The sequence below is a fragment of the Dicentrarchus labrax genome, unplaced genomic scaffold (assembly GCF_905237075.1).
Source record: "Dicentrarchus labrax unplaced genomic scaffold, dlabrax2021, whole genome shotgun sequence".
Classification (NCBI taxonomy): Eukaryota; Metazoa; Chordata; class Actinopteri; family Moronidae; genus Dicentrarchus; species Dicentrarchus labrax.
This window is the reverse complement of record NW_026136706.1, coordinates 7,698,275-7,725,061: the sequence shown is the minus strand read 5'-3', so window position 1 is coordinate 7,725,061 and position 26,787 is coordinate 7,698,275. Positions and strand designations below refer to the sequence as shown.

At 42.2% G+C, this 26,787-nt stretch overlaps 1 protein-coding gene across 9 annotated transcripts in view; it reads right to left on the bottom strand.

Moving 5' to 3' along the window:
• hdac4 (histone deacetylase 4) overlaps nt 1-26,787 on the bottom strand; it is a 119,528-nt gene that overhangs the window by 36,398 nt on the left and 56,343 nt on the right. For 5 of the 9 annotated variants that reach the window (XR_007885260.1, XM_051404416.1, XM_051404417.1 and 2 more), the window contains 10 exons: nt 16,876-17,079; nt 16,617-16,762; nt 15,788-15,962; nt 13,276-13,396; nt 12,001-12,119; nt 6,368-6,496; nt 5,872-5,978; nt 5,490-5,609; nt 4,850-5,063; nt 3,830-4,047 (listed from right to left, as the gene is read on the bottom strand). Coding sequence is in view for 8 of the 9 variants with exons in the window: in XM_051404416.1 (XP_051260376.1) it covers nt 3,830-4,047; nt 4,850-5,063; nt 5,490-5,609; nt 5,872-5,978; nt 6,368-6,496; nt 12,001-12,119; nt 13,276-13,396; nt 15,788-15,962; nt 16,617-16,762; nt 16,876-17,079 (1,553 nt within the window). In the remaining variant the exon portion in view is untranslated. Of the gene's footprint in view, nt 1-3,829; nt 4,048-4,849; nt 5,064-5,489; nt 5,610-5,871; nt 5,979-6,367; nt 6,497-12,000; nt 12,120-13,275; nt 13,397-15,787; nt 15,963-16,616; nt 16,763-16,875; nt 17,080-25,033; nt 25,318-26,787 lie in introns of those variants that run through there. The other 4 variants (XM_051404418.1, XM_051404419.1, XM_051404421.1 and 1 more) reach the window with 3 other exon arrangements.

Below are 26,787 nucleotides of genomic sequence, written 5' to 3'. Positions count from 1 at the left end.
CCCTGTCCCTGTCCCTGTCGTCAAAGACCTCAACCTTGATGTGTAGGTCATGATTGGAGTGGACCACTGTTTGTGCATGGGACACACACACACACACACACACACACACACACACACACACACACACACACACACACACACACACACACACACACAGACACACACACAGACACTTGGCTGGCATATTGCCCAGGGAACAGTCCATTGACGTCAGAGAGCAGGCTCTTGCCTCATCCCAGTCCCTCTTCTCCAAACAAACTCAAAACACTCATCCACTCCTGCTACTCTGATTCTCACTCTTCCTTTCTCTCTTGCTTTGCTCTCTCTTTCTCCCCTTCCAGACCTCATTTTTAAACAGAGAAAATAGTTGCTGGGATGTGAACCATGAGGGGGGCAGACACTACATAAGCCTGTTGAACCAGCTGGAATACAGAAAGAACAGGAGGTGGAGAAGGGAAGGCGGTTGTATACACAAACACTTGACACTAGTTGACTCTTGTCACTATCTGTCTGTGTCACACACTTCCACAACAATATCATGTAAGTGAGTACACCCCAGAATTTGTCTTTGCTGTCTCAGGTAATTAATGGTAGGCAACAGGCTCGGGTTGGAACCGTTTCAAGATTCTTTCTCTGCTGCCAACATGTCTGACTGTTAAAGCCAACTTTTAGGTTAGCAGGAAGGGCCCCTTTTCATTGCTGACTCGACTAAAAAAATGTGAACAAGGAAAGGATGGAAGGTCGCGGATGATTCATGTTTTACAAAGTGGTGGATGTCCAATGGTGAACAGGATAGATCAACGAAACTAAACACGGGTCGCCCTGGTAGCTCACCTGGTTGAGCATGTGCCCCGTGTACAAAGGCTTCCAACCCAGGGCCCTTTGCTGCATGTCATCCTCTTTCTTTCTCCCAACTTTCCTGTCACTCTTCAGCTGCTTCTATCAAATAAAGGCAATAAAAAGCTCAAAAAAATAATCTTTAAAACACCATACCATACCACTGGGACATTTGTAAGGATAGTTTGTGATACTAAACTCATACATACTGCCCGTGATGGTCTATTTTTTTATTATCTCTATAATAAAAACTGGTATTAAATTCATTCAGCAGACACATGCTGTTATACTTTCTCATGGTAAATAGAAAGTGTTTTGCAAGTGTATTGTTTTCCAGAACCTGACTTTATTATGCAGCAATCAATATTATTTCTTGGGGGTACTTCACCATTTTGCATTCTGCTGACAAAACAAAGTAAGAACTAGCTGGGGACATGTAATTTATTTATATTACATTTTGTAAGAATGGGACTCCTGGGTGTATTTCCAGTGATTGTAGACCAGCCATATGTCAGCGAGCTGGATCTTTGCAACTTAGGGAAAAGCAAGTATTTGAGATGGCTGCATTTAGGTGTCTGTAGATGCCACTGTCAGAACCTTTTTTTTGCAGTGCACTAAATAACGACATTAATAAGTTGCCAGGTTACGGTGCCAATGCTTTGACTGTGCATCTTCTGTGCCACTATTACACAACTCACTCATTCAAGGTTATTCACTGATTTTTGCTTTCGATAAACACAAAGGTTTGGCTTAATGCTGACAAACCACTGAATGAAGCAGGTTACGCTGCCCGACTTATCTCAGTGAGTAAGTCAGTGAGTTCCTTACATATTCCAGGTGATATTTGGAGTATGGGTTACATTGTTGAAATGAAATTATTTAAGGTAATTTAACTTTTCGAGCTATACACAATGTTGTCTGGCCACAGTTAACTGAACAACCACCATCCTCTCTGTGTCTCCACAGCAACACCTTCAACTTGTCAAGTTAATTGAACACTTTAATTTAAAAAAGAACCAACTTGCCTGAAGAAGACAGTGGTAAATTGTGATAATTCCAACTTGTGTATCAGGAAATGCTTCAAGTATGTGTAAGGAAACGATTAAGCAGGAGATAAAGCACACTCTGGACGCACTAACTCCAAAGACAAATATAAATTATTCAAACCTGCTACAGGCTATCTGGGAGGAAACCAGAGCAGCTAGATGAAACCACACTAACACACAAACTCTACAGGCCTCAGCTGGCCAGTAGGATCAAACCTGTCCCTGTTTTCTGAGAGGTAAATGGGTGACCCTCTGTGCCACCGTTCCAGCATGACCATATTCATAAATATCTCAGGGTTATATTATTATTGCAGAGTGCAGGTTAATGTAACTGCTGATAAAGTAAAGAGGAAGTGCAGGGAATATGTTTTTATACCTGTTAGGTGCAGATTCTCTCAGTGATCGAACAGAACGTGAGCAGCTTTAAAACAGATTGGAGGAGCTTACAGTGGTAGTAATTATGTTGATGATGGTGGTTTACGCATTTGGTTAGCATTTCTAAATACTATACACCTTTAATTTGTCCAAATTAAATTAAAGCATTGTTTGGGAAAGGGCCAAAGGATTTCCCTTTGTTATCTGTGAAAACATCTTTCGTCCATGTGATACTGCACTTGCTGTCTGCTCAATACTCTCTGTGTCAGAAAGATTGTGTTTTCTTTCCTTCTTTTCTTCTCTTTTTAAAGGAAATTACAAACATTACTTGTATTTCATGATCCAACATTACTTGTTTGGAGCTCTAGATTAGGTACTGTAGATATGTGTTGTGCAGTGATGAATTATCTGGTTATTATCCAACTGGATTGTCTCCCATAAATGTATTAATTAACACAAATCTACATTGAGTGGTCTGTGATTTGATACACTGAATTAAGTAAGGAATCCTGTTTGATGTGTGAAAAAGGATTCCTTCCCTAACACAATGAATTTAAATCATAGGGCCAGAAGATGCCCACAATAATTAGACTTGCCCTTTTTTGATTTTGGAGTTCAGTGCATCATATACCGTACCTACAACCTAAACCAAAGAAAAAATGTCATGTTACAAAATTCCAGCCCAAATACATTTTCTATTTTTTAATATGTAATGCAAACTCATTAGTCACAATACTTATTTCAAGCTGCCTGGAAAAGAGCATTAACACAAACTAACATGAAAATATCCTGGTTTTACACCTAAGCTGGACTTGTCTCGAGGGAAGAGGGAGTCACCATCAGCACAACAGCACAAGTTAATGGAGCTTAATCCTACAGGAATTTTAGCACACATACACACACACACACACGGATGCACACGCAAACACAAACAACCGTCTCCCTCTCTACAATGACCTTATAATGCTGCAAATCCCCTCATCACCTTGTGCACACACACACACACACACACACACACACACACACACACACACACACACACACACACACACACACACACACACACACACACACACACACACACACACACACACACACACACACACTTCCCCAATGATGCAGTGAGTCACACTTCCTGTGTGACCATATATGGAGGCAGCTTCCTCTAGAGCACAGTTGCCAGGGTGACAGGGGGAAGTAGGGATACACGAACACAGACAAGAAAGACTTGCTAGAAGACTTGCTGATTGCAGGCTGATTCATCCTTCTCTTGGAGCAAAGACAGGATTTACAGACATTAACCAAATCAGCATCATGTAAATTACAAATAGTCCTACACACACATGTGCAAACTCCTAAACACACTTGTACCAACATACACATGCACACATATATCTGGCTGCAATACCACGACTGTTCAAATGTTACCTTAGATACCATTCCTGACACATACATGGACACACACACACAGATGTGCTGTATGGTACCAATGCAAACACACACACACACACACACACACACACACACACACACACACACACACACACACACACACACACACACTGAGCTACCTTGTTGATGATGTGCTGCTGCTGCTGCTGTTGGAACTGTTGTTTGTGTTTCTCCAAGAACTGCTGGTGCTGCTGCTGGACCACCAGTTGCTGCAGGGCCTGGGCCTGGCCACATTGCTGCTGGGGCAGAGGGGCTGACTGGGTTCTTCCAAGGGGACGGTGGCCCCGTGCAAGTTTGGAGACCGAGGGTGATGGTATTGGGAGGCCAGCCAGACCCACTGTGGTAAACACAGAGTGGTCACAGGAGAACATTATAAGCATTTTTTTTTAATAAGCTATGTCTTATTTCTGTAGTCTTGCCCGTTGTGTACTTACTTTATCCCAAATGTTTATCACAACATTCAATCCCAGAGAAATACCTCATTTTATTTAGGTAATGTAAGTTACTTGCCTATAGTTGCTGAGGCAAGACCATCTGCAAACGTGACTAAACCTAAACATAACTTGAATAAAACTTTACAATAATAAACCTTGTCCATGAACAACTTCTGTCTGAGTCACATCAGATATATTTTTATTGGCAATGGCGGTTGTTTAACAATGAAGACAACATCTCCAATGATCCATCACAATGTCATCAAACTACGTCTTTTGTTATTGTTTTGATATGAGGGATCCCTAGATGCAGAAATTGCATATTATACATTTAAATCAAATTTTCAACAAAGGAGATTATAACTAGACAGTTTGGGTACATTTATCTTCCTTTTCACTTTCCCTTTTACGAGGGGAAAAAAGTGTGATACATCATAATTATGATTCCCCATAGAGTCTGTTGTGTGTAGCCTTGAATGTTCTGATAATCCCTATAAATAAGACCTCTTGTCACTAATTTGGTTGCAAAGCTTACAAAAATGAATCACAGGTCACAAAAAATAAAAAAAAGAGAATAAGTAGAAAAGGTACAGGTCAAATTCCATCTAAGAGTTGTGCTTTTTAGCTTAAAAATAACTATGCAAGTCAATAACATAAAATTATACTGTGCTTATACTATACTCATTTATAGGTACTAATACTGACCCATTGGATTGTGGCCCTGCTCCAGCAGCACCATGTGTTGGAGGAGGGGGTTGTGACCAGCCGTACCCCCTCCAGCTCCCTCCCTGTCCAGAGCTGAAGATGCCAAGTAGGAGGGCAGGTGGGCAGTGGGCAGGAATGGAGGGGTCAGAGGAATGCCCTGCTGTAGCGCAGGCAATGCCAGACGACTCTCACCATCTTGGTGTCCCGATACCAACTATAAAGAGAGACAGACATTGAGACACGAGGATAGAGAAGGAAAGAGGCAGACACATAGAGAGGCAGATGGACAAAGACAAAGAAAGGTCAAATGAGACAGAATGGGAGTAAGATGGAGAAAGGGAATCAGAGGGGGGAGAGAGAGAGACATGTACAGTAAGGCATCTTCATGCCAAAAACAGCTTTCCCTTTTTTAATTTTTCTATGCATAAATGACAACAGTATAGACTGGCCTACTCTGTAGTGCATAGACTAGTGAGTGCTGATTTTAATGAACCTATTATTATTCTCTGTAGTAAACTAAGAAGGCAGAAAACCATTAAAGATACAAAGGTACATTTTGGGTGCATGGTTTGAAAAACTAAATATTCTTTGGAGTAATTAGTAATGCTTCATTACAATATTGTGCATTTACTGTACTCACAGTGCTAGCAGGGCCTGTAGCTGGCAGTCCCAGGGTGATGTTGGGCAGAGAAGGGGAGGTGTAGAGAGAGAGCTGGCTAACTGAACCTTCCCTTGCAGCCAACCTCTGAAGCAGGGAGGCCTGAAAACACACAACCACACAACATTACAGTAAATACTCACAGAGCTTATACACAAAGTAGACACAGTGTTAGATACAGTGCTTTACTTCGCCTCCTTTTCACACACACACACACACACACACACACACACACACACACACACACACACACACACACACACACACACACACACACACACACACACACACACACACACACACACACACACACACGTGCATATACAGTCATACACATGCACACACTGGCAGCCATGTTGGTTACCTCTCCTGGGCTGCTGGAGATGGTGACACCGTTCTCACTGGGGATGTTACTGGAGCTGTTGTTAGGGGAGCTGGGACCTGAGCCTGGTGCACTGTTGCATGCAGACTCTAGAACATACACAGCACAGACATTAGATGTTTCTAACATGCTGTCCGGGGCCAATCTGCTTTGTGAGATGAAACATGACACTATTATTTCTTGACCTTATTTTGTTATAGCCCTTTGGGGATGCATTTATAATTTAATTTAATTTCAATTTGTTTTGTTTTTTTTACATCCAAACCTCACCAAAGTGAATGATGATTGTATTTAATTCAATTAACAGTTTTAGATCAAAATTCATGTTGCTAGGCAAAATCCAATTATTGATGTTATATGGGCTGGAAAGGGGATATTTTAATCGTTTCCACTTGTTTAACAAAGAACTGAAAATCTGATTCAGCACATCTGAATCATGATACCAAACTAAAACAGAAGAAATCCAGTGAGAGCTCACCAGCCACGTCTAGGGAGCGCTTCTTGGCAGTAGTGATGGGGCCATCTTTCCTCCGGAGCAGAGGGCTACTGCGGCGCTCGGTCACCTTCTGCTTTAGCCGGGAACGAAGCTTTAGGTTGGGCTCAGACGCTGAGAAGTAAGAAAGAGAACAGGGAGATGATGAAGGATTTACTCAAAATATGGAGAAGGTTCAGCCTAAAGTAAGAGAAAAATAAAAAGTAATTAAGATGGACTTTGGAGAAAAGATGTGTTGTTATTAGTTTTTGCCATATATGTATATATGTTTTTGCCATCAAATGTGGCTTATCCCACCCCATATTACAGGTAAATGGACAGTGGACTAAAAGGACAGAGCTTAGCGATGGGTTAAGTATTTGATTTCCAACTGGGCCACCCAATCTAAAAATATTAATGTGTTACACCTCAAATTAGCTCCATAAATGTGAAAATTACAGATTCTCTCTAAACGGTCGTTCTGGCACTCAGCTTTGTGGTAGATTGCTGGGCTGCACAAGTGGGAGCTTGTTCGCGGGCATGTAGCGGGGCTAATGAGCTCGTCCCTATAGGCTACACTGTATGTGTTGGCTCACAGACTCAGGAGCTGAGGTTAGCCATCATCATGTGACAGTGGGAAGCGCTGCAACAAGAGGGGAAGCAGCCAACTGGCAGCTTTCTTGACCCCGCGCTTAATGATGCTGCCTCCATGCTCTGCTAATGAACACTGCTTGTTTCCAGACACTTTCAATTACAAAAAAAAAAAAAAAACTGCCAGTGTGGGACTCCATGTTTGTTTGTATGGGTATGTGCGTGACTGGTTCTATATTTTGGATTTTCATGTAGAGTTGTACAGGCAAATGCTACATGAAGGCTAGAGGGAGAAGAGGCAAGCATTCAGAGTGTTCTGGGAATCTTGTCAGGGTCAGGGATAGGACCTGACCTTTTCTGGCCAATCTTGCTTTGGTGTCTCTCTACCAGACTACCCCAGACACGGGCAGCTTTATTCCCTCCTCCACTGGTTTCCTTCCGTTCAATTAGTTGAAGCTGGATGGTTGACCAATAGTTGACCCTATGCTCGTCCCACGACCTCGTATCAAAGAGACCACGCCAAGTTCATTAGCCTCAGACAAGGAGCTGGGACGTTTTGGTACAGCCAAGTGGAAGCAATTGATTCGCCTTTGTGTACTGTAGCGATTTATTGTTAAAAGACTTATTTAGGGTCATAACAAAACCCTTGGCCCTGGCTCCCTGTAGCCGGGGATGCTAATCAAGGTAGGATGAAGCTACACAAAGTTCTCATGTACTTCAAGCACTCTATATACCTCCTGGTCAGTGGGGCTGAGATGACCTATTGTGAATCTATAATGTCTAAGTACTTTTTCAAATGCACTTTCAATTTTAAGGGGAACATACTGCTGAACTTATGAAACTCAATTATTTAAAAAAGAGCTTCTTCTAAGTAGAGGGCACTCTTCCAAAGTCTTTGTTAAGAGGAATGGGGTGGGTCAGGATAAAATGCTATGCATTAGCTGAACTGGAGAAGACAGCATGAGAGGGACTATGAGAGGAACATAGTGCAGTCAAGTTCAATTTTAGTCAACTGCACAGGGAATTTAAGTAGTTTCCAAGTGCCACAATTATTGCCATAATTATTATAATATGATAGAAAAAAAATACAACTGAAAATCTGCTTTTCTCCATTATTTTCTGGTATGTTACAAAAAGCATTTGGTGTTAGTTGAGTTAATGCATGTTACATGAATGTTGTCATTTGCCAACGGAGATTGTAGTAATCATGCGCCAAACTAACATTTCAAAAAACATTATTTTATGCCTATTTAATTCTCAAAGTGCTTTTAAGTGCTTCGAACATCCCTAAATGATAACCCTTTCATTTTGCTAATGACGAGGAAAGTAAATGAACTGTGGTGCTGAAAATTTTACTCAAATTAGATGACATCATAACTATGCTTATTATAGTCAGACCAGCCCTAACATGACCCATGGTGTTGGAATTGCCAACATCTAAAGTTAAGACTCAATCATCTCTGACTATACACATGCTAACCCATAAACAAACATTTGACATTTCCGTTTTGTTATGCTTTCCAAGTATTAACCAGGTATCACAGGAAACATTATTAGCCTCCACTGTGAGGATCTACTGACAGTGGGCTGCAAAGGTGACAGAAACTGTGGACAATTTGGTGGGTAGCCAGGAAAGGAGAGACAAGGGACACAAAGATGGTGGAATGGAGGACAGGGGTTGGTCAAGGTTGTGTTTGTGTATCCTGAGTCATTAAGAAATGGACGGCTAAAAGGAGAAGTGGAGGGAGACTAGATAGAAGGATACATGGAAGGTTATTGGGAGGTTAGGAGGACAGTAAAGGAGAAAGAGAAGGAGGGTGAAGTTGGGGTGTGTGTTTGCTGGGCACTGGTCGCCACAGGGGTGTTCACCTCAGGACGCAGTGACTTTGAAGGGTGTTAATGCCGACTGGGCAAAAGCACACCAGTGTGGACACGTGCGAACACACTCACTGCAGAGGGCCCAGACTGGTTTTACTGCTGATGCTGGCATTTTACTGTAGCCCATCCTCCCTCCTTCACCTCCATCCACTCTGTCCTCTCTCTCCCGCCCTCTAAATCCCCATTTCTCTTTTCCCCTGGCATAAGTTCTTTTCATTTTTGTTGTTGACCCTTTCACCTTAGTTATTTTTCCCATACAAATATGCACAACAGAAGCAATGCAAAGGTGGACACACTGCAATCTTCACAGTCCCACTTTCGGATGTTGACGGCCCAAAAAATGCAATGCATTTTTGAAAGTTTTTCAGGCTTCCTTGCATATTCTGACTAGTGTAACTGTGAATCCAGTGTTGTCAGGCAATAACATGTTTTCTTCTGTGAGGGCCCTCATTGTTGAGGTACAAAATTACCCACAGTCCTGGCATTATAACTGCAACATTAAAAAAGAAATTTCCACACTAGCCTTGGGTGGCCAAAATGGCTTTTAAGACAAGGAAGTGAATTAACACACCATGAAAGATCCATGAAAACAAGGTAGCACTGTATTTTCACTTTACAATGTCCTGATGACGTGTGCTGCATTGTGGCTTCAGTGTTTCTCTAATCTCTTATTACACAATGCTGCTTGAGACAAAAAAAATCTTTCAAGGTCGCTCTCCAATCCACTTTTACACTTCTAGCCATTAAAACTGTACAAAACTAAGTAATGTCCCTATTCCCAACTGTCTGATGACATATCAATACCAGATTAAACGTCTCAATAAGTGGTGCTTAATATTTAAATAGGGAGTGGAGGACGAAACTGGTTCTCTGATACAAAACATATTGATCAGTTGCTCATCTGTTTTGACAGATGGGAGTCCCGAGCTGCAAGAGTCATGCTGGGGGAAGCCATGCTGCTCTTCCAAGGAATGTGTGGAGAGGGAGAGAGATTTATGGAAATCAATAGAGTAGTTTGCTGAAACTCATCAATGCAGCTTCCCAGAAATATCATATGGTGTTGACACATTAGGTACAGTAGATATGTTAGAAGGACATACTGTAGGCAGACAGATAGACTGATTGTTACAACTAATGAGGCCTTCTCCTGGAGGTGATTTTTAAAATCAGTGGCATCCAGTAAACAGTGTGAAGTTTCAAACCAAAGATTAGATGTATAAAACACGAGGCTTTTACCAATGAGTTTGGTTTAGTCAAATACCTGGAAGTGGTTAACATGGAAATGTTATACTTTTTATGGACATCCTGCAGGATTTAAATGTTCAGTGCACAGTGTGGCATGGGAATGTGTGTGTGATTCAGTGAGCGAAAGAGTGGGGGAGAAAAGGGGGTCAGCGTCTGTCATGAAGGCCTAACAGACTTCCTGCCACAGCATTCAAAGTGGCCCTCTGTGTTCTCAGAGTCACTATCACAAAGCCTCACAGACTTGAACAATGAACCCCTGTTGTAATATACTGTACGCCTGGCCTTGCTTTTTAACGTAATTTTTTTTCAGTTTACATGCATACATCACTAAAATGGGTCACCACAGGCAAAAACGTCATGCGTGACAGCTCCAGTCGTCAGAGCGGCGCACAACTGTGGTGACCACTGTCACTCACTTCCTGTTGAGCACAGTTCATCTCTCTGTCTGCCAGTCTAATCTGATCTATGTCTCCTCACTGTTGACACAACAGTTCCTCAACAGCCGTGCCATATGCGCGCACATGTCAGTATTCCCTCTCTGCCTTTCCTCACAACTGACACAAAGACAAAGAACGCTGCCTTCAAATCTCAAACAAAATTTTTCCTGAAAATTTTCTTTTTTACATATTCACAGTGATAGTGCCTGATGTACTTTGGTTCTGAACTGTGAAACTAAGTTGTGTTGTGAATATTTTTCAGCACCAATGGCACCCCAAGAAATTCCTGAATTACATTTGAGTGTCCCTGAAAGTTGAAACTTGCCGTCTCAGGTTGTGTGCCAGGATAAATCATTCCTTCCTCCAGCTCACAGCAGGTGGGCAGGAGTGGAGAGTACACAGAGCTTGGCCTCCAGCTGTGAAAGCAGGCAGCAATACTGCCAAAGCAGCTGCTGACGCTAAGTGAACAATCACAGCCTTGGCCGTACTTGACATGGACAGAAGGACGGAGAAATAACAGTCTGATGCATCCAAAAGGCAGGAACTGTGTTTTTTACGTGCTTCTCAGGACACTTCTCAGAGTATTCAAGGGTTGTTTTGTTGAACAGTATGATCTATGACGTCTGTGAAGGAGCCTGCCTGAATGTGTTAGTCAATATCAGTGTGAAAGGAAAATAGCCAACTGGCTTCTGAAAAACAAAATCTCTTTTACTTATCAAAAACACCTGATGATAAAGCAAAAGGCTGAATGAAAGTAAGTAACCTTGAACTGTTTCCACTTTCATTCATTGTAAGACCTTTAAAGCAGGAAAAAAAAAACTTTTAGTACTATTTATGGCTGTTTCTTGGCTGGGACCACAAAAACAAAATAGTCCAACACACAACCTCCTGTCAAGCTCTCAAATTGTCAGTTTGGTTTCTGTACGTATTATAGACAAACAAGATACAACATGTTCATTTATGAGCTTTAGAGGTGCTTCAAGGCAACCTGTGTTACCTTTTGACAGAGCCGGGCTAGCTCTTTCCAGTCTTCATGCTTAACTAAGGTAACAGGCTCCAGACTACAGCTACACATTTACCGCACAAATATGAGCGGTATCAATCTTCCATCTAACTCTCAGCAATAAAGCTACCTGACGTATTTCCCAAAATGTATAACTATTCCTTTAACACATTTGTTTCTTTTAGTGAATTTAAGATTTTCTAATATTCTGATTTAGAGTGGTTCCACTCACCATCCATTCACGCTAATTTACATTAGAATGGTTCAAAAGACTTCAGGGGCTCCTTTTAATCCTCCAGTGGCTGACTCCTGGTTCATGTGCCTGACTTTTGAAACCCAATAAGCCATTTCAATTGCTAATGCAGAGAAAAGGAAGATTAGGGCGCCCTTCCAGACATGCAATAGGCGGCTGGTTTTAAGAGGTGGAGGAATATGGATGTGCGAAAGTAACTATACCTCAGCAAAACCATGACACCATTCTGTACCTGTTTTGCGGAGAGGGAAGTCATCTTTTGAGTCGTATGTGCCCAGCATCGGGTGGTTGTACGCTGACAATGCTGTCTGGGGAGGAGAGCTCTGGTCCAAAGAGCTGTGCTGGGTTTTTCTACAAGAAAAAAATATTTAAAAAAATGTTAAATACACCATTATAACGTGCAATATATCAAGTGAGGTCTGGCTCCATGTATGCTTGCCAAGGTCATATTATACATACTTCATCTACCTACTTTACCATACCAGACTTTCCTTAGACACACACACAAAAGGTCTAGTGACAAAGACAGCTTCCATCTCCTTCCCCAAGGTCAACACTTTAAAGGACACAGTGTTGACAAGAATGTAGAAAAAGAGACAGTGTGAAAATACATAGAGACAGGAATGGGGAAGGTGATAGATGCAGGATGAGAGGAAATATGAGGCTGAAGAAGGATAAAATGTTTGGAAGAACTGAGGAGAAAGCAAACAGGAAAGAGACTAAAGAAATGGGAGAGCTGGTGTTGGTGGTGACAGTGACAGAAAGCCATTTCCCTCACTGATGGCACACTCTTTAGATTCCTCTATCATCTCCCGCTTTGGCAGAAATGTTTGACTGCTTAAAGCCTCTTCAAATATTTAAAGCGCAGGAGAGGTGCCATTGTCTTTTCTCTGTGCCCACTTCAAACACACGCACACACAAACATACCTAAAAGAGAACCAGTTGCCAATCAAGGGCTACAAATATAGACAAAAAAAGCCTTCAACATTTTCTTTTAAGTTTTACTCAGAGGCAACTGGCAAGGACTCTCAGAGACGCTAATGTTGATGTTGGTAACTTCTTACGCACAGAGGAACATCCACACAACAGGGGCTCAAAACACCACCATGTCTGCAAAGGCACAATGATGTGCGACTTTTTATGTCGCTCATCATTGTGCCTTTTATGTTTGATATTTTCCCAGTGTGGCATTTTTTTTTTGCTTAGATGAGAAAAGGCAAAAACTAAAAGGCTCACAAAAATGGAAAAATAGCTCAGAAATATAAGGTTTCATCAGTGTGGAATGTTTCTTCTATTTAACCTTTCTTCTTTTTCTTCTCTTGTGCCTGTTTATTTCTTACACATCAAACCAACATTAAATCTATTTTACAAATCCTATGTAAATTTAAATTGTCTACTGAGATAAACTTGAATTTTCACTTAATATCACATAAATCCTTCACTGGCGTACAACCAGTCACATCCCAAAGCCATAAGTGGTTCTGTAGTGGTGGGCTGTGACACTCACCCATACCAAAAGCGTGGGTCGCTGGGCAGACAGTGGTTTAGGTTTCGCTGAGCCAGGGCTTTCTTCTTGTTCAGGACAAACTCCTGAAGTCGCATCTTAACCTCTGTACTGGCGACTGCACCTAACATAGACAGAGATACAGAAAGACATGGGAAGTTCAGTAACCAAATGTTTGTACACTTTTCCACATAACTCTACTCTATTTATTGCCCCTTACTAACACTTCCTTCAGTATTGCATTTCTGGAGAAGTTTGTGGTTCAAGGCCTCTACTGTACTGTTCCCTCCTGTACAATCTGTGACACTAACGTGAGGATTATAACAACATTCATCTACTTTTCGACAGATAATGGGTTTCTACCTACATACAGGGAGCACAATCTTGCATCAGATTTTCACTGAAATTCCACAGAGACGACAGCAGTGCTGTTTAACTCCTCAAAAGCAGCACATCATGAGTTCCACTCAGCTCCCAGTCTCTGCTCAATTACCACCCTCATTCTGTAGCTACAAACACATTGTCCAGGGAGGGAGATGTGGCCGAGAGAGAGAGAATAAGAAACCGAGAGAAAAAATGAGGAATAGAACGAGGGGAGCAATAAAGGGGGCAAAAAAAATATGTTTTGAGAATACAGAAAAAACAGTCGAGGTGTGTTTTTCTAAGAATGTGACAGCGTGAGTAATAACAGGTGATGTGTCAAGCCTGAGGGAGAAAGTGGTAAATACAACTAATATATGCTCTCTAAATCATGGTGCATCTGGAAGTGCTGACATCCCAATATATCCGCTTAGCCGCTGAAGCAAATTGGCTTTTATGAGACTGCCTTCTATGCAATTTATTGCAGTACTTAACAAAGCGCCCTCTGTTTACAACCCAATGCTCTTTCCATAGACGTCAAACTGTAGGCTCACTTTGCCCAGCAGAGAATAGTTGAGGAAAAGGACTTTAATGGCAAAAAAAATCATGGTTCCAAATGTGCGTCCACCATTAACTATATCCAAAAGGATTTCTGCTGAAATACCACATCAAAGCCTGCCAAAAACAACCCACATCAGAGCATTTTACAGCCAAACTAACAATGATCAATCTTGATAGACTGATTAACTTTACTACATGAATTAATGAGGAAATATCTCAGTTGTTATTGTCTTCATTATTGCATGTCTCGTCGTACTAATGTGAACTTTGTAACTACATGCACTGACATACAGGTTTACGCCATTTTCTTCATTTTCTTCTCAATAGCATAGAAGTATCCATTTCCAGAATATAACCAGGCTATTTACACTACAATTCTACAAACAGACATCAGAATGTTGGAAAGAAGCACCTTTACCACATTTTTAAAGCTATTCAAATCTTAAATTAAGCAACATATTCAGTAAGGGTTTATGTATTTAGCCTTTTTCAACAACATGACAATTCAAAGTGCTTTCTATAATAACTCAAGTCTTTCATGCCACCTTGTATTTGGGTGGTATAAAACAATTACAGTAAGAAGAGAAGCAATTTGACACAGCTCAAAGAACAGCTCCAAACATTTCCTCCTGCCAAAAAATTATGTAATTGTGTCAGAGGTTGTTTTAGTATTAACATCAGGACAGCATTATTTGTGAGAGCACTCTGCAGCAAGAGCAGCTCCTGACAATACAGGTATCACCAGTGCTCTAAAATCCTGATGATAAATATTATAAGAGTATATAAGAGTAGTAGATAATAAGGCTAAACTGTCAGCTTCTTAACAACCTGTCTATCATCTGACAGTAGAAAGTTGTATAAATGTCACCGTGTTCCCAGATCTCAGCCAGCAGTTTGGCGAGTACAGTGGTATCATAAAAGATGCAATGATGGCCAAAGTCATAAAAATAAGACCCAAGTTGAAATGAGCAAATCATCCTTTAGAAGGAAGCAAAAGTAAATGACAAAGAACACATTACAAAAACAAGGGCACTTGAATGTCTTGCTCCTTTCGCCTTGTCTTGGCCGTCCCACTCTGATATTCCCTGCGGTAAAGGTGTGAGGTCAGGCTGTTCTGACTGCTGGGCCAAAAGGACAGGTGCTGTGACAGAGGGTCTGGAAGGACCAAGACTCTCTTACACCTGCTGTGATAAAATGACACAGTGCTTCAGCACAGTTACGACAGATGTTGGTAGCGTTCAGGAGATGGAGAGGGAATATATGCTAAGTCAAACATGACAGCTTCATTTAGAGCTTGACACCTCTGAACCACAGGAATGCAGACCCACTAACACTCGTAACTGATCTCAAGCATCTCACTTTACATGTTATTCAATAAATTCGCTCTAGGTATGCCAGTGGTCTTAGCAACTCACTACATTTTCATCACAGCATAATAAAATTTTTAGATGCCATGTAAAATGAAGGCATTGAAATATTGTTCTGCTTTAACAGAATGGGAGTTTTTGTTACTACAGCCGCCCAATGTTGTTACAAAAGGTAAGGTTCAATCTTTTTCTTGAAACAATCAAATTCACTAGCAGGTGCTACTTACTCTCCTGACCCCTGTCCTTGTTTTTGAGCTGTTGGAGTTTGTACTCCCGCTGCTGCTTCTCCATCTCCTGCTCGTGACGCTGGTGCTCCATCTTCCTTTGGTGCTCCAACAGCTCCTGTTGGTGCTTGAGTGCCAGTAAATCCTGTTGGTGCTGGCAGAGAGGAAGACAAGAACACTGAAAGATGGAAGAGTAAGAGGAGACATAGAAGATGGGACACTGCACAGGGTGGGCAAAACATATCAAAACTGAGGAGACATTGTTCTGATAGAGGTGCAGCCATGGCCTACTAAAAAGAATCAATAATTTGATCACCAGTCTAATAATGAGCTCTACTCTAAACTGGAGACTGAGCAGATTGGAGAACACACATCAGAGTTATTTTCATGCCAGACTGATCGTCCTTATTGGCTGATTTTGTGGTCGTGGCAACACCAGTGAGGCTTTTCAGCAAAGTGAGTCGCATATCAAAATTGAAACACACACACACACACACACACACACACACACACACACACACACACACACACACACACACACACACACACACACACATACATACACACATACACACACACACACACACACACACACACACAGACAGTTTATTAGGTTCCCATGGAGATGACTAAGCAGCAAAATACTGCTACCAGATCAAATTACACACATCACTTAACTGTACACATGCACATGCTTCCTCCTGTCCTTCACAAGGTGTGTTTCTGCTGAGTGCAGTCTTACAGTATCTGTATCCAGGGAAGGACTCTCTCCTCATCCACATACACACATACACACACACACACACACACACACACACATACACACACACACCTTGATATGTTCCTGCAGCTGGACTTCATGTTGTCGCGACAGCTGTTCATGCTGCCTCTGGAACTCAGCGATCAGTAGCTGTCTCTGGAGCTGCTGCTTGTGTTTGAGAGCTACCAGCTCCTGCTGCAGCTGCTGCTCCTGGTGGTCTGTAGGAGATTTTCAAGACTTTATCATTCAGAGCATCTGTGTCGAGGGGCGTGTTTGTATTACATAGCCAGGATACGACTTTTAACCGTGACAATCAGAAATCCCTACTCACTAATGACTGTCCCACGGCCTGGCTCGGAGGACGCGGGACAAGCTGTGGAGGTGGGCGGTGTAGGGTGGGGTTGGGGAACCAGGCCGAAGGTGGGCTGCTGGTGGTGGTGGTGGTGGGGGTGGTCCACTACGCGCAGGTCCATGGGAAGAATGGCTGTGGCGGTGGGGGGCACCTGCATGGGCAGCGCTGCTGTGCTCACGTCCACTGGAAGAGGAGAGACAGAAGATGGAAGAATGGGAGAAACAAGCAGAGTTTGTCAAGAACATGCAGGAATAAAGAATCCACCATGCTAAATCACAGGCTAAATATGAACAACAAAATAGAATCAGAAACATACTGAACCATCTATAGCAATGACAGGTCAACACACACATACACACCTTTTTATGTAAATAATTATAAAAATGAAAACACAAAAAAAGGAGGATTCCCACAGAGATATGTACAGAGTCTCTGCTTTCCACAGTTAAGACTCCCTACCCTAGAGATTAACATCTTAGTCCCAAAATTTGCCTCGGTGTACAACATGCAACTATGTGCGTGTCTGTGCCATAAAGATTTTGACCCCAAGAGCAGATTTGTCTCTGAGGGTTGCAGAGTTAAACTTGGCAGGAAAAAATAAAATTCTTACTACAGTGTTGAGTTGGAGATCTTCAACACGGCTAAAAGCCCAAACTCTTATGGGAGTTATTAAAGAAGAAAAAAAGACTTAGGGGAAATAGAAAATTCATGTAATTTTCTTCTCAGAATATCTGTTTATAGTACAATTACATAATTAATTCAAGGTCCAAACTGTTTAAAGTCGTTTGATAGCAGCCAAAATACCCTGTCATCTCTGATCCAAATAAGACACATGAACACTTGTTACATCAGCTTTCTGGACACTGCAGCCTTGACTGTTGCACTCAGCAATTCACTTCATGCTGGTTGCTTGTAGTGTTGGCAAACTAGGGAAATAAGCCTGTTTTAGAGTTGTACACATTCGGTAAGAGCATTAGCAAAACACTAAAAACATCAAATGTGTGTGATTAAGAGAGCCAGAGATCATCAGAGGGACAGTTTGTGCTGTGGTGGGAGCAAAGTGTACAGGAAGTGTCCTTCATACACATATCCATATAAACAGAGAAAATCTGTGCACACATTTTCTCTACACAGATGACAACATAGACATTTGCACACATGGTTAAAATGATGAGACATGGCAGCAGAGAGCAAAAACAATCCCCCTGAAACATGAGTTTTGCAGCAGGGATTTGCTGACACGCATACAGACTTACGGTGTGTATTTGTGTGTGTGTGTGTGTGTGTGTGTGTGTGTGTGTGTGTGTTTCCACTTTGACTGTGTATATGTGAACAGTAACACTACATTTTGCTCATTGTAAGTGCAATGCTGATAGTGTACTGTGTATTTGTGCTCTGTGCGTGTCTTCTACAGAAAAAGAAAAGTTGTGTCTGATGTTGAAGGAGAAGAGCATAGACAACAATATGCCCCAAAATACACACACTCTGTGTCGGTCACAATCTACTACACATAGAGACACTGCACAAACACACAGGGTTAGATATAACATCCTAAAACAAAAAGGTCACCAGTATGAGCCAAGCCCTCCTTGCACCTAGTCAAATAAAACTTAAAGCGCCTGAGACAAAAACAGTTTATGTTACATTCCTTATGTTACATTACATCTACAACTTGTAACATGTATGCTGCTTTATTTTTATATTATCCAGTGAAGTAGTACAGAAGCACAGAACAAACACAGAAAAAGCGATATCGCTGCATCAACATGCTTGACATGCAAAAATAGTATTAGTATTAGTGCAATCAGATTATTTCTCCAAAACAAGTAAACAACATTGAAGCTTGCCCACAAACAGTAGCATAACCCGACAACACAACACTAAATAAAACAAGCACGAATGCAAACAAAATCTTTGCCAACTTTAAAGCCTTGACGTTAATTGGAATATGGCATGCTGTGATCACACACTGTCAACATGCTACTTTATTTATTATACTTTATAATATTTGCAGGTTTAATTATTCATCGAACTGGCAGCTCTGTTTGTACAATTAAGAGATGCAGCATGAGCTTTATATGTGTAGGTGTGTGAAAGTTTGATTTAGTTTATATAAAGACATAGCAGCAAGGTGAACAAGATCTCTCGTTTTAGCTTCAGTGTGTTAGAAAAAAACCAAGATTTTTATAGACAACAAGTCAGCAAGGCTTTAAAGTTCAGTATGACAAAATCTTCCAACTTTGATGTAACCAAAGCAATTCTCAATTTGTGCTTGATATCTGAACTCAAGATCAAAACCTCCTGTGTATCATCCAGTCTACTCTTTCCTGATCGATATGTGCTCCCTAGAGAATCACCTTGCACCATGCCAAGCCCTCTGTCAGTCATCAATACCCTGAAACCAGTTGAGAGCATCTCCGACCTATCATGGATGTGCTGGCATCCCCAGTGACCAATGAGGTGGCGGTGGAGTTGCAGTTATTTGCTGAGATAACCAATGACATCTTTGGTACTGGGCAGGTTTTCAGTGCGGGAGGAAACTTAACACCACCCAACGGGACAGCATGGAGAGAAGAAAGGGTGTGGCCGGGCCAGACATGCTGGTGCTTCAATGGTGCGTGTGTGTGTGTGTGTGTGTGTGTGTGTGTGTGTGTGTGTGTGTGTGTGTGTGTGTGTGTGTGTGTGTGTGTGTAATTGTATCACTATACTTGTACGGACTTGTTTGAAAGCTGGACATTACATGTAACTGCTTTATTTGTTGGGAGCCTTAGCTTGAAAATATGAAAGAGCAGGATTAAAGCCAAAGGTAAGGGTTTGATTTACAGAGTCAACATAAATCAGGCTCACGTCAACAACATCAATATCTTTTACAATGGTTATGTACCGATGAGGAAGCCGTGTGCACATGTGCATGTTAAACTGATTGCTGGACCTCTGACCCACAAACTTGTATATTTCACTTCCAGATTAGCAAGCATATTGAAAGACGGTCACATTCTCACTCAGAACAATCTGTGCCAATTATCCATGTTTTTCAAACAAAGCTTTTCCAGTGAACTATGGTAAACTCTCAGCCCACCACCTCTCACATTCGCTGTACACACATACATTTACACACATGCCTGTCAACTGTTTACACATACACTTAATAGGCAGTAAACAACAAAGTGAAATAAACAACACCCCTTTTGCGGGGTCAGTGCTCTTCGAACGGATTGTCAGTCTTCATATTAGAGCCCTTTCAGAGGGACCCCTGCGCCAACTATTCTAGCACCACGGTGCCAAACATGCATAAAGCATCATCTCAATTAATGCCTTTTCTATTGTTTATGGTCCCATGCAGACTTGGGTCGGCAAGGCCGGCCCCTGGAGTTAGCCTAACACTCATTTGAAGGTGGTCTGCATATGGCCAACATTATTTTAGCAGTGTGTATGGGAATGTGTTCTGGGTTACACCGAAGTAGGAACGCCTACTCAACTGACATCCTCTGTGTGAGCGGAAGAATGTACTTGCGTACTAACAGCGTCATATTAAAGAGCGAGACAAACAAACATGCACTGATGAGGAAGCCAGGTGCACATGTGCGTGTTAAAATGACGCAGGGACCTCTGACCTACAAACTTGTACGTTTCACTTCCAGATTAACAAGCATATAGAAAGACAGTCACATTAGAAGATGCCACTGTTTGTCATTCTCACTCAACAAACTGTGCCAATCACCCGTGTTATCCAAACAAAGCCTTTCCCAGTGAACCATAGTGAACCACTCCTCACATTCGCTGTACACAAATACATTTACACACATATGCCTGTCAACTGTTTACACACAATCACAGTTTGATAAGCCGTAAACAACAAGGTCAAATAAACAAAACCTGCTGTTGGGTCAGTGCACTTCAAAGTGCCACTCTTCATATTAGTACCCGTTTAGAGGGACCCTGGCGCCAGCTATTCTTGCACCATGGTTCCAAACATGCAAGGAGCATCACCTCAATTAACGCCTTTTCTACAGTATACTTTCCCATACAAACTTGCGTTGGCAAGGTTGGCCCCTGAAGTTGGCCTAGCACTCGCTCTCAACTCCTATTTGTGTACGGTTCCACAAGAGCGTTACTAAGCAAGCATGCCACAGGATTCACAAAGGCTGTTTGTTTTCGTTGACAAGTGGGGCTCCCATTCTCAAAACTACAAAACAGAAAATATAAACACTCTGCTCCTGTGCTTTCACATGCAACGACAAACTAAGAGCTATTGGGAAAATGAATGGCAAACACAAATTAAGTAATCTTTGACATCTACTGGATATACAGAATTTTACCAGCAAACACTGCCAGGTCTCTTGCAAGCCCCAAACAAGTATTCTACTTCCTTGTACGGTGGCGTGTACCTGAAATGATGAAAACTAAGTAAGCTGGATAATAAAAGATACCAAAGACAAACATTTACAAAGAGGTTGATATGCAGTATCATGATGCGTGAGACAAACAGGTCAGATTTGAGTGTCTTTGCCAACTTAAACCACCAAAACTATCCTGTGCACTTGTGATAAGAGGTGGCCTGAGCACATGGAAATGCAGCCATAATCCCATGCAAAAATGGTTAACAAAACTGTGTCACCTGATGAATAAACAACCTAAGCTGCACCTAACTAGACCGAGGCACAAGCACAAAAGAGTACACTTCCTCTTCCCCCACAATGGAAATGCACCAGCGTCTATGCAAAAGTTATTTTTTGCATAATTTTGTTTTGTGTCATTTTTTCATCTGCAGTATAATGTACACGTTTTATGTATTATTAAATACTCTGGAAGTATGGCTTTGAGCTGTGTAAGCATGAAGGTCAACAGCAACTGTGCCCACACCATGTTTCTCCTCACAGACTAATATAGTACATTTAAATTCTTCTTAAATTCTGTGTGTTTCACTCTGTTAACATAACCGGTCGCTTACAGACCAGTGATCAATGACCGGCTACAAGGCTTATGCAAGGTAGAAAAAAAACAACCTAATTACAGCCACTTATCCTCAAGTTGAGGGGCTATATCAGGTGGCACAGAGGGACAGAGAGTGAGAGGGAGGCGGTGGAAACGCTGCTCAGACCAGCAACTCGGAGGCTAATCACACTGGCAGGCACATTAACATTGTACTGGGGGCCACAGCCGTCTGCTGGTTCTGATGTTTTTTATGTACAAACGTAGTTATTTAGGAGCTTAAACCTTTTGATAGCCTCAGTGTATTTATGACAACACTACAGCCTATACCTGAATCACACAGACTGGGTATCTATTTGAATTCATTTTAGTAACCAGTTTCAGAGTTGTTTCAGAGTCTATTCAAATTCAACATTCAGCAAAACCTGCTCCTGTGATTTAATTAGCTATTGTTTCTAAGCCGTACAAGCCTGTAACTGTGTTTTTCCACTGAACAGATTCCTATTAATCAGACAGTTTTGCTCTGGATAATTTAAAGCCTGTTTTTAAAGTGCTTTGATAGCATACTAGAAACCTATCTGTATCACGTCTGACTGACAGTTCCTGGTCAAGCTGACATGGCCCTACAAGATCGCAGCACTGTTGCAGTTGTACCATGACAGAAACAACAGCAGCTCTCTGAACAACAACCCTCAGAAGCATGTTTACAGTAAACAAAGCTTTGTGAATGGCAGCAGACAAACAGGGCGACATACAGCAACCAGCAGGGTGCAGGCACCTGTGAAGTAATTAGCCCGGCTTACAAGGATGGCACTCCGTGAATGTGGCATGAGAGTATGGTGCCGAGCCAACAGAGGAGAGGGGGATGCACAAGCTGACTCACCCTGACAGCCCCGGACATGATAATGCAAACATTCCTGCTGCAAGCATGGCTCAGCAGGTCACAACACAGGCTGACATTGTAAGTGACATAAGTGCTTTTTGTGCAAAGGAATTCAATTTGTGTAGAAAGAAAGGGGAAACCAACAAGATCACGTCTTTGTTTTCTTCCACATGCCAAAAGAATTTTGCAAGCCTCAACCGTCAGTAAATAAAAATCACATTTTCTATGATTGACAACTTCACTTCACAAAAGTATACAGTGGGTTATAAATGTGTTGTTAATGTGTAGTAGCTAAAGGGCCATTAAAGCTATGCAGGACCATTAAAGCTATGAGGGGCGGAAGTAAGATAAACTCTGTTAATTTCCAGACGGGAAATTGTGTGTACTTTGTGAGAATCCCATGGAGATGTGAGGTTTCCCCAACTACACGCATGATGTAAACTCTGGCTGAACTGACCAAAAAAAAAAACAGCTGGTGACATGTCATCCTGTGCCTCCTACTTTCTGTCCCTAATCTATTCATCCATCTCTCTCTGTGTCCCTCTATCCGTGACTCTGCCCCTCCCTCTCCCCTGATCAGGCTAAGATCATGGATCACACAGAGGGAGATATTTATAGACCAGGATTCCCGAGGGACCTCCTCGCCCCACCGGGCATCTATGCACTCAGACAAAACCTCATGCATGTTTTACTCACAGTTGCTGAGGAAGTGAGTGTGCACGCTCATTTAAATGCTCAGTGTGTGTGATCAAAACAAAGCTACGCACAAAATCAAAAAGTGACAGCAGCGTATCGCTTGCAGATTAAGAATGAATAGTAATCGCTGACATAGTGTTACCCAGCCCCCCGCCCCCATCACACACACACACACACACACACACACACACACACACACACACACACACACACACACACACACACACACACACACACACACACACACACACACACACACACACACACACACACAGGTGCTGGTAGAGGAGGGAGGCAAGCACCATGGCGACTGGTGGAATTGTGGCCAGCAGTTGGTTGGACTGGAGAGGAGGGGCGTGGCTAGAGATGGAGGAAGGACCAATGATGGTAGGCAACTAATTCAACACATGGTCTGCATGTGCATTCAGCTTTACTGTAAAGTCTGGGATGGGTGTGTACGCATACTGATATATGTCACTGCGTGTCCCTGGAGCCTGGTAGTTTGTTGTTCTGTATGTCACCACCTCTTTGTTTTCCTCATCTCCTTTCTCTCTTTCTCTGTGGACAGCTGGTCGGCGTTCACAGACTGACTCCACTGGGCAATCAAAAGCAACTTATCGTGTAAATTATTTAGGGATGATGTGTTTTCAGGTGGGTCTACGGAGATAAACAAAACCTTAACTGGCCTTTTTCAGACTGATCTACAAGCGATTTAAACCTTAACTGTTAGTGCTGAAGTGAGCTGGGATATAGACATATAGAACAGGCACCACACATGAACCAAGACAGAGAGACATGGAGCCACATGGTGACACTGCATGCGCACTGGCCATAAACCAAAATACAAACAAAAACCTTATTATCAAATGATGCATAGAGCAGAAAATGTAATTTAGCACACAAATCTAATAGAGAAATAAAGGGTTTACTCTTACATGAGCTCAAATGCTCAACAGTTTTACATGCTTGTTAGTAATTGCTTAAAAATTCAGAATACTCATTCATTTGCATTTTCTTTGAGTGCTGAGCAAACAACAATTAAAATTACTTCTGCAAAACTGATTTTTGTTTTTTTTTGCAATAAAACCCCTCATTTTGTGCAAGAACCCAAACTTTCATATATATTCCCGCACACACACAGAGGTATAAACACAAACACACGCATGCACACAATAGGCTGTCGGGAGGAACAGACGCAGCCATCTGCTCCATTCAGTTAAAGGCTGCACTGAGTGGTGCTGAGCAAGAGTCTCCATACATCAGTACCACTCAATAAACACTGCCACTACTCGAAGCTGCACACCCACACAGCAAATGAACATGTACACACAAACACACACACACACTCTCTCCCCTCAAGTGAACACACATACACGGTAACATATCCAGAGGCTGACTGAGTTTATATAAACACATGCCTAGGGTTCACACACACACCGACTAAACATAATACAATGTACAATTAATCAGCACACACCCAAGCACTAAATAAACTAATCTTTTACACACCGAAAACAAAAAACAAAAACACAATAAATTACAAACCAGCTGAAGCTGAATGAGAGTTTCATCCACACATGCTACTCAAACAAACAGTGATCCCTACATAACAACAGGAGCTCTCACCCATCAGTTGTGCCGTGTTGTCCGGTTGTTGTGCTCTTGTGTGTGTGTGTGTGTGTGTGTAGTGTGCAGTATCTAAGAGAGAGAGAAAGTGTGTGTTTGTATCCAAAAGTGCGGCTCTGAACAGAGCTTGAAAGTCCACTGCAGCGCGCAAGTACAGCAGACCAACCTGGTTTTCGTAGTGAGAACAAATCTCTCTCCCTCCCTGTCTTTCACACTCTCCGTCTCTCACTCTACCGCTTCTCTGTGTTTCTCTCACTGACGTGCTTCGCTCTGCCCTCCGGCTGCCACTCTCTCTCCCTCCCTCTGTTCCTCCGGTCCCCTCCCACTCTCTCTCTCTCTCTCTCTCTCTCTCTCTCTCTCTCTCTCTCTCTCTCTCTCTCTCACTCTCCCTCCCTCGCTCACCCTCCCTCTTGCTCTCTCAGTGACATCAGAGGGCAGTCTCAGGCATGTTGAGCATTTTATGGGAGTCTCTCTTTTTGCCTGCTAACGCACCGACCACATTCTCATTTGACTAGACAAACCCTGTGCTTTTATGAACCACCTCTGTTTTTTTTTTTTGAGTAAACATAGCTCAGTGTTTTTGTTGCTCACAATTCCCAATGTGTGTTACTTGTTGCACACACACACACACACACACTTATGGATCCTCTCTATCTCGTGAACCCTCCTACACACACCAGCATCCCAACAGAACAGATAGTTGTTGTGAAGTTGACTTGATGATAATGGTTTCTGCTTGGCCTTGCAACTGGAACACTTTACAACCACTGAACACACACACACACACACACACACACACACACACACACACACACACACACACACACACACACACACACACACACACACACACACACACACACACACAGAGAGAGAGAGGGGGAGAGAGTAGATGCTGCTAGCAGCTAGGGCTTAGTATAAAACTCAACACTTTTTTAGTACCATACGTTTTTTTCTTGGATGCTTTGTCAGGTCTTGTTTACATTTATTAAACAGATATTTCATGACTGAAATCATAACTGTGAAGGGTGGAGTATATTACAAGAGAAAGCTGTGTTTGGGGAAATGACCATCATGAAATGACAATAAAAGAAATATCTAGGGAGCTGCATTAAGAGTTGTAAAATTATTAATAAAGAGAGCGAGAAGCTGAATCGGAGCAGAGAGAGATTTATACATGGATGCCTGGAAAGTGTGTTGCAGATGAGTGATGAGGTTTGGACTGAATGATAATGAGGGGCAATTAAGGCGGCTGAAGGACTCGTCTATCGAGAGGCATCAGAGTCCACTAACGACAAGTGCTCCTCTGAGGGCGACACCTGACATATGTCTTGCTGTCATCAATGGGCAGTTTGATACTTAGCCAATTGGAGTGAATGGAAACAGGCAGGATGGGACTGACTGCAGTACGAATAGTTGTTTACTTGGTGAGTGTGTAATTAATAGTGCCACATTTGGGCGAGTCCTCGTTTGCAAAAGTGGCTACTTTATAATCCCTGTTCAATCATGCAGACTCAAAGACTGGAGAAGTGACAGGATGCCAGTTGTGAATTGAATCTGATGGTGCTGGCAGCAAAGACTCAAAGGCTCAAAATGCGCTCTGCAGCACAACGTGGGGCAGTTCATTTTACCCAAATGGGCTCTCACTGACAGGAGCCACAACCAATAGCACTTGTTTGTATCCCAATGGGAAAAAGAGGCAAAGTTGTTTTCTACTTCTTTAGCTGATACTAGCAATCAATAGCTTCCTAATT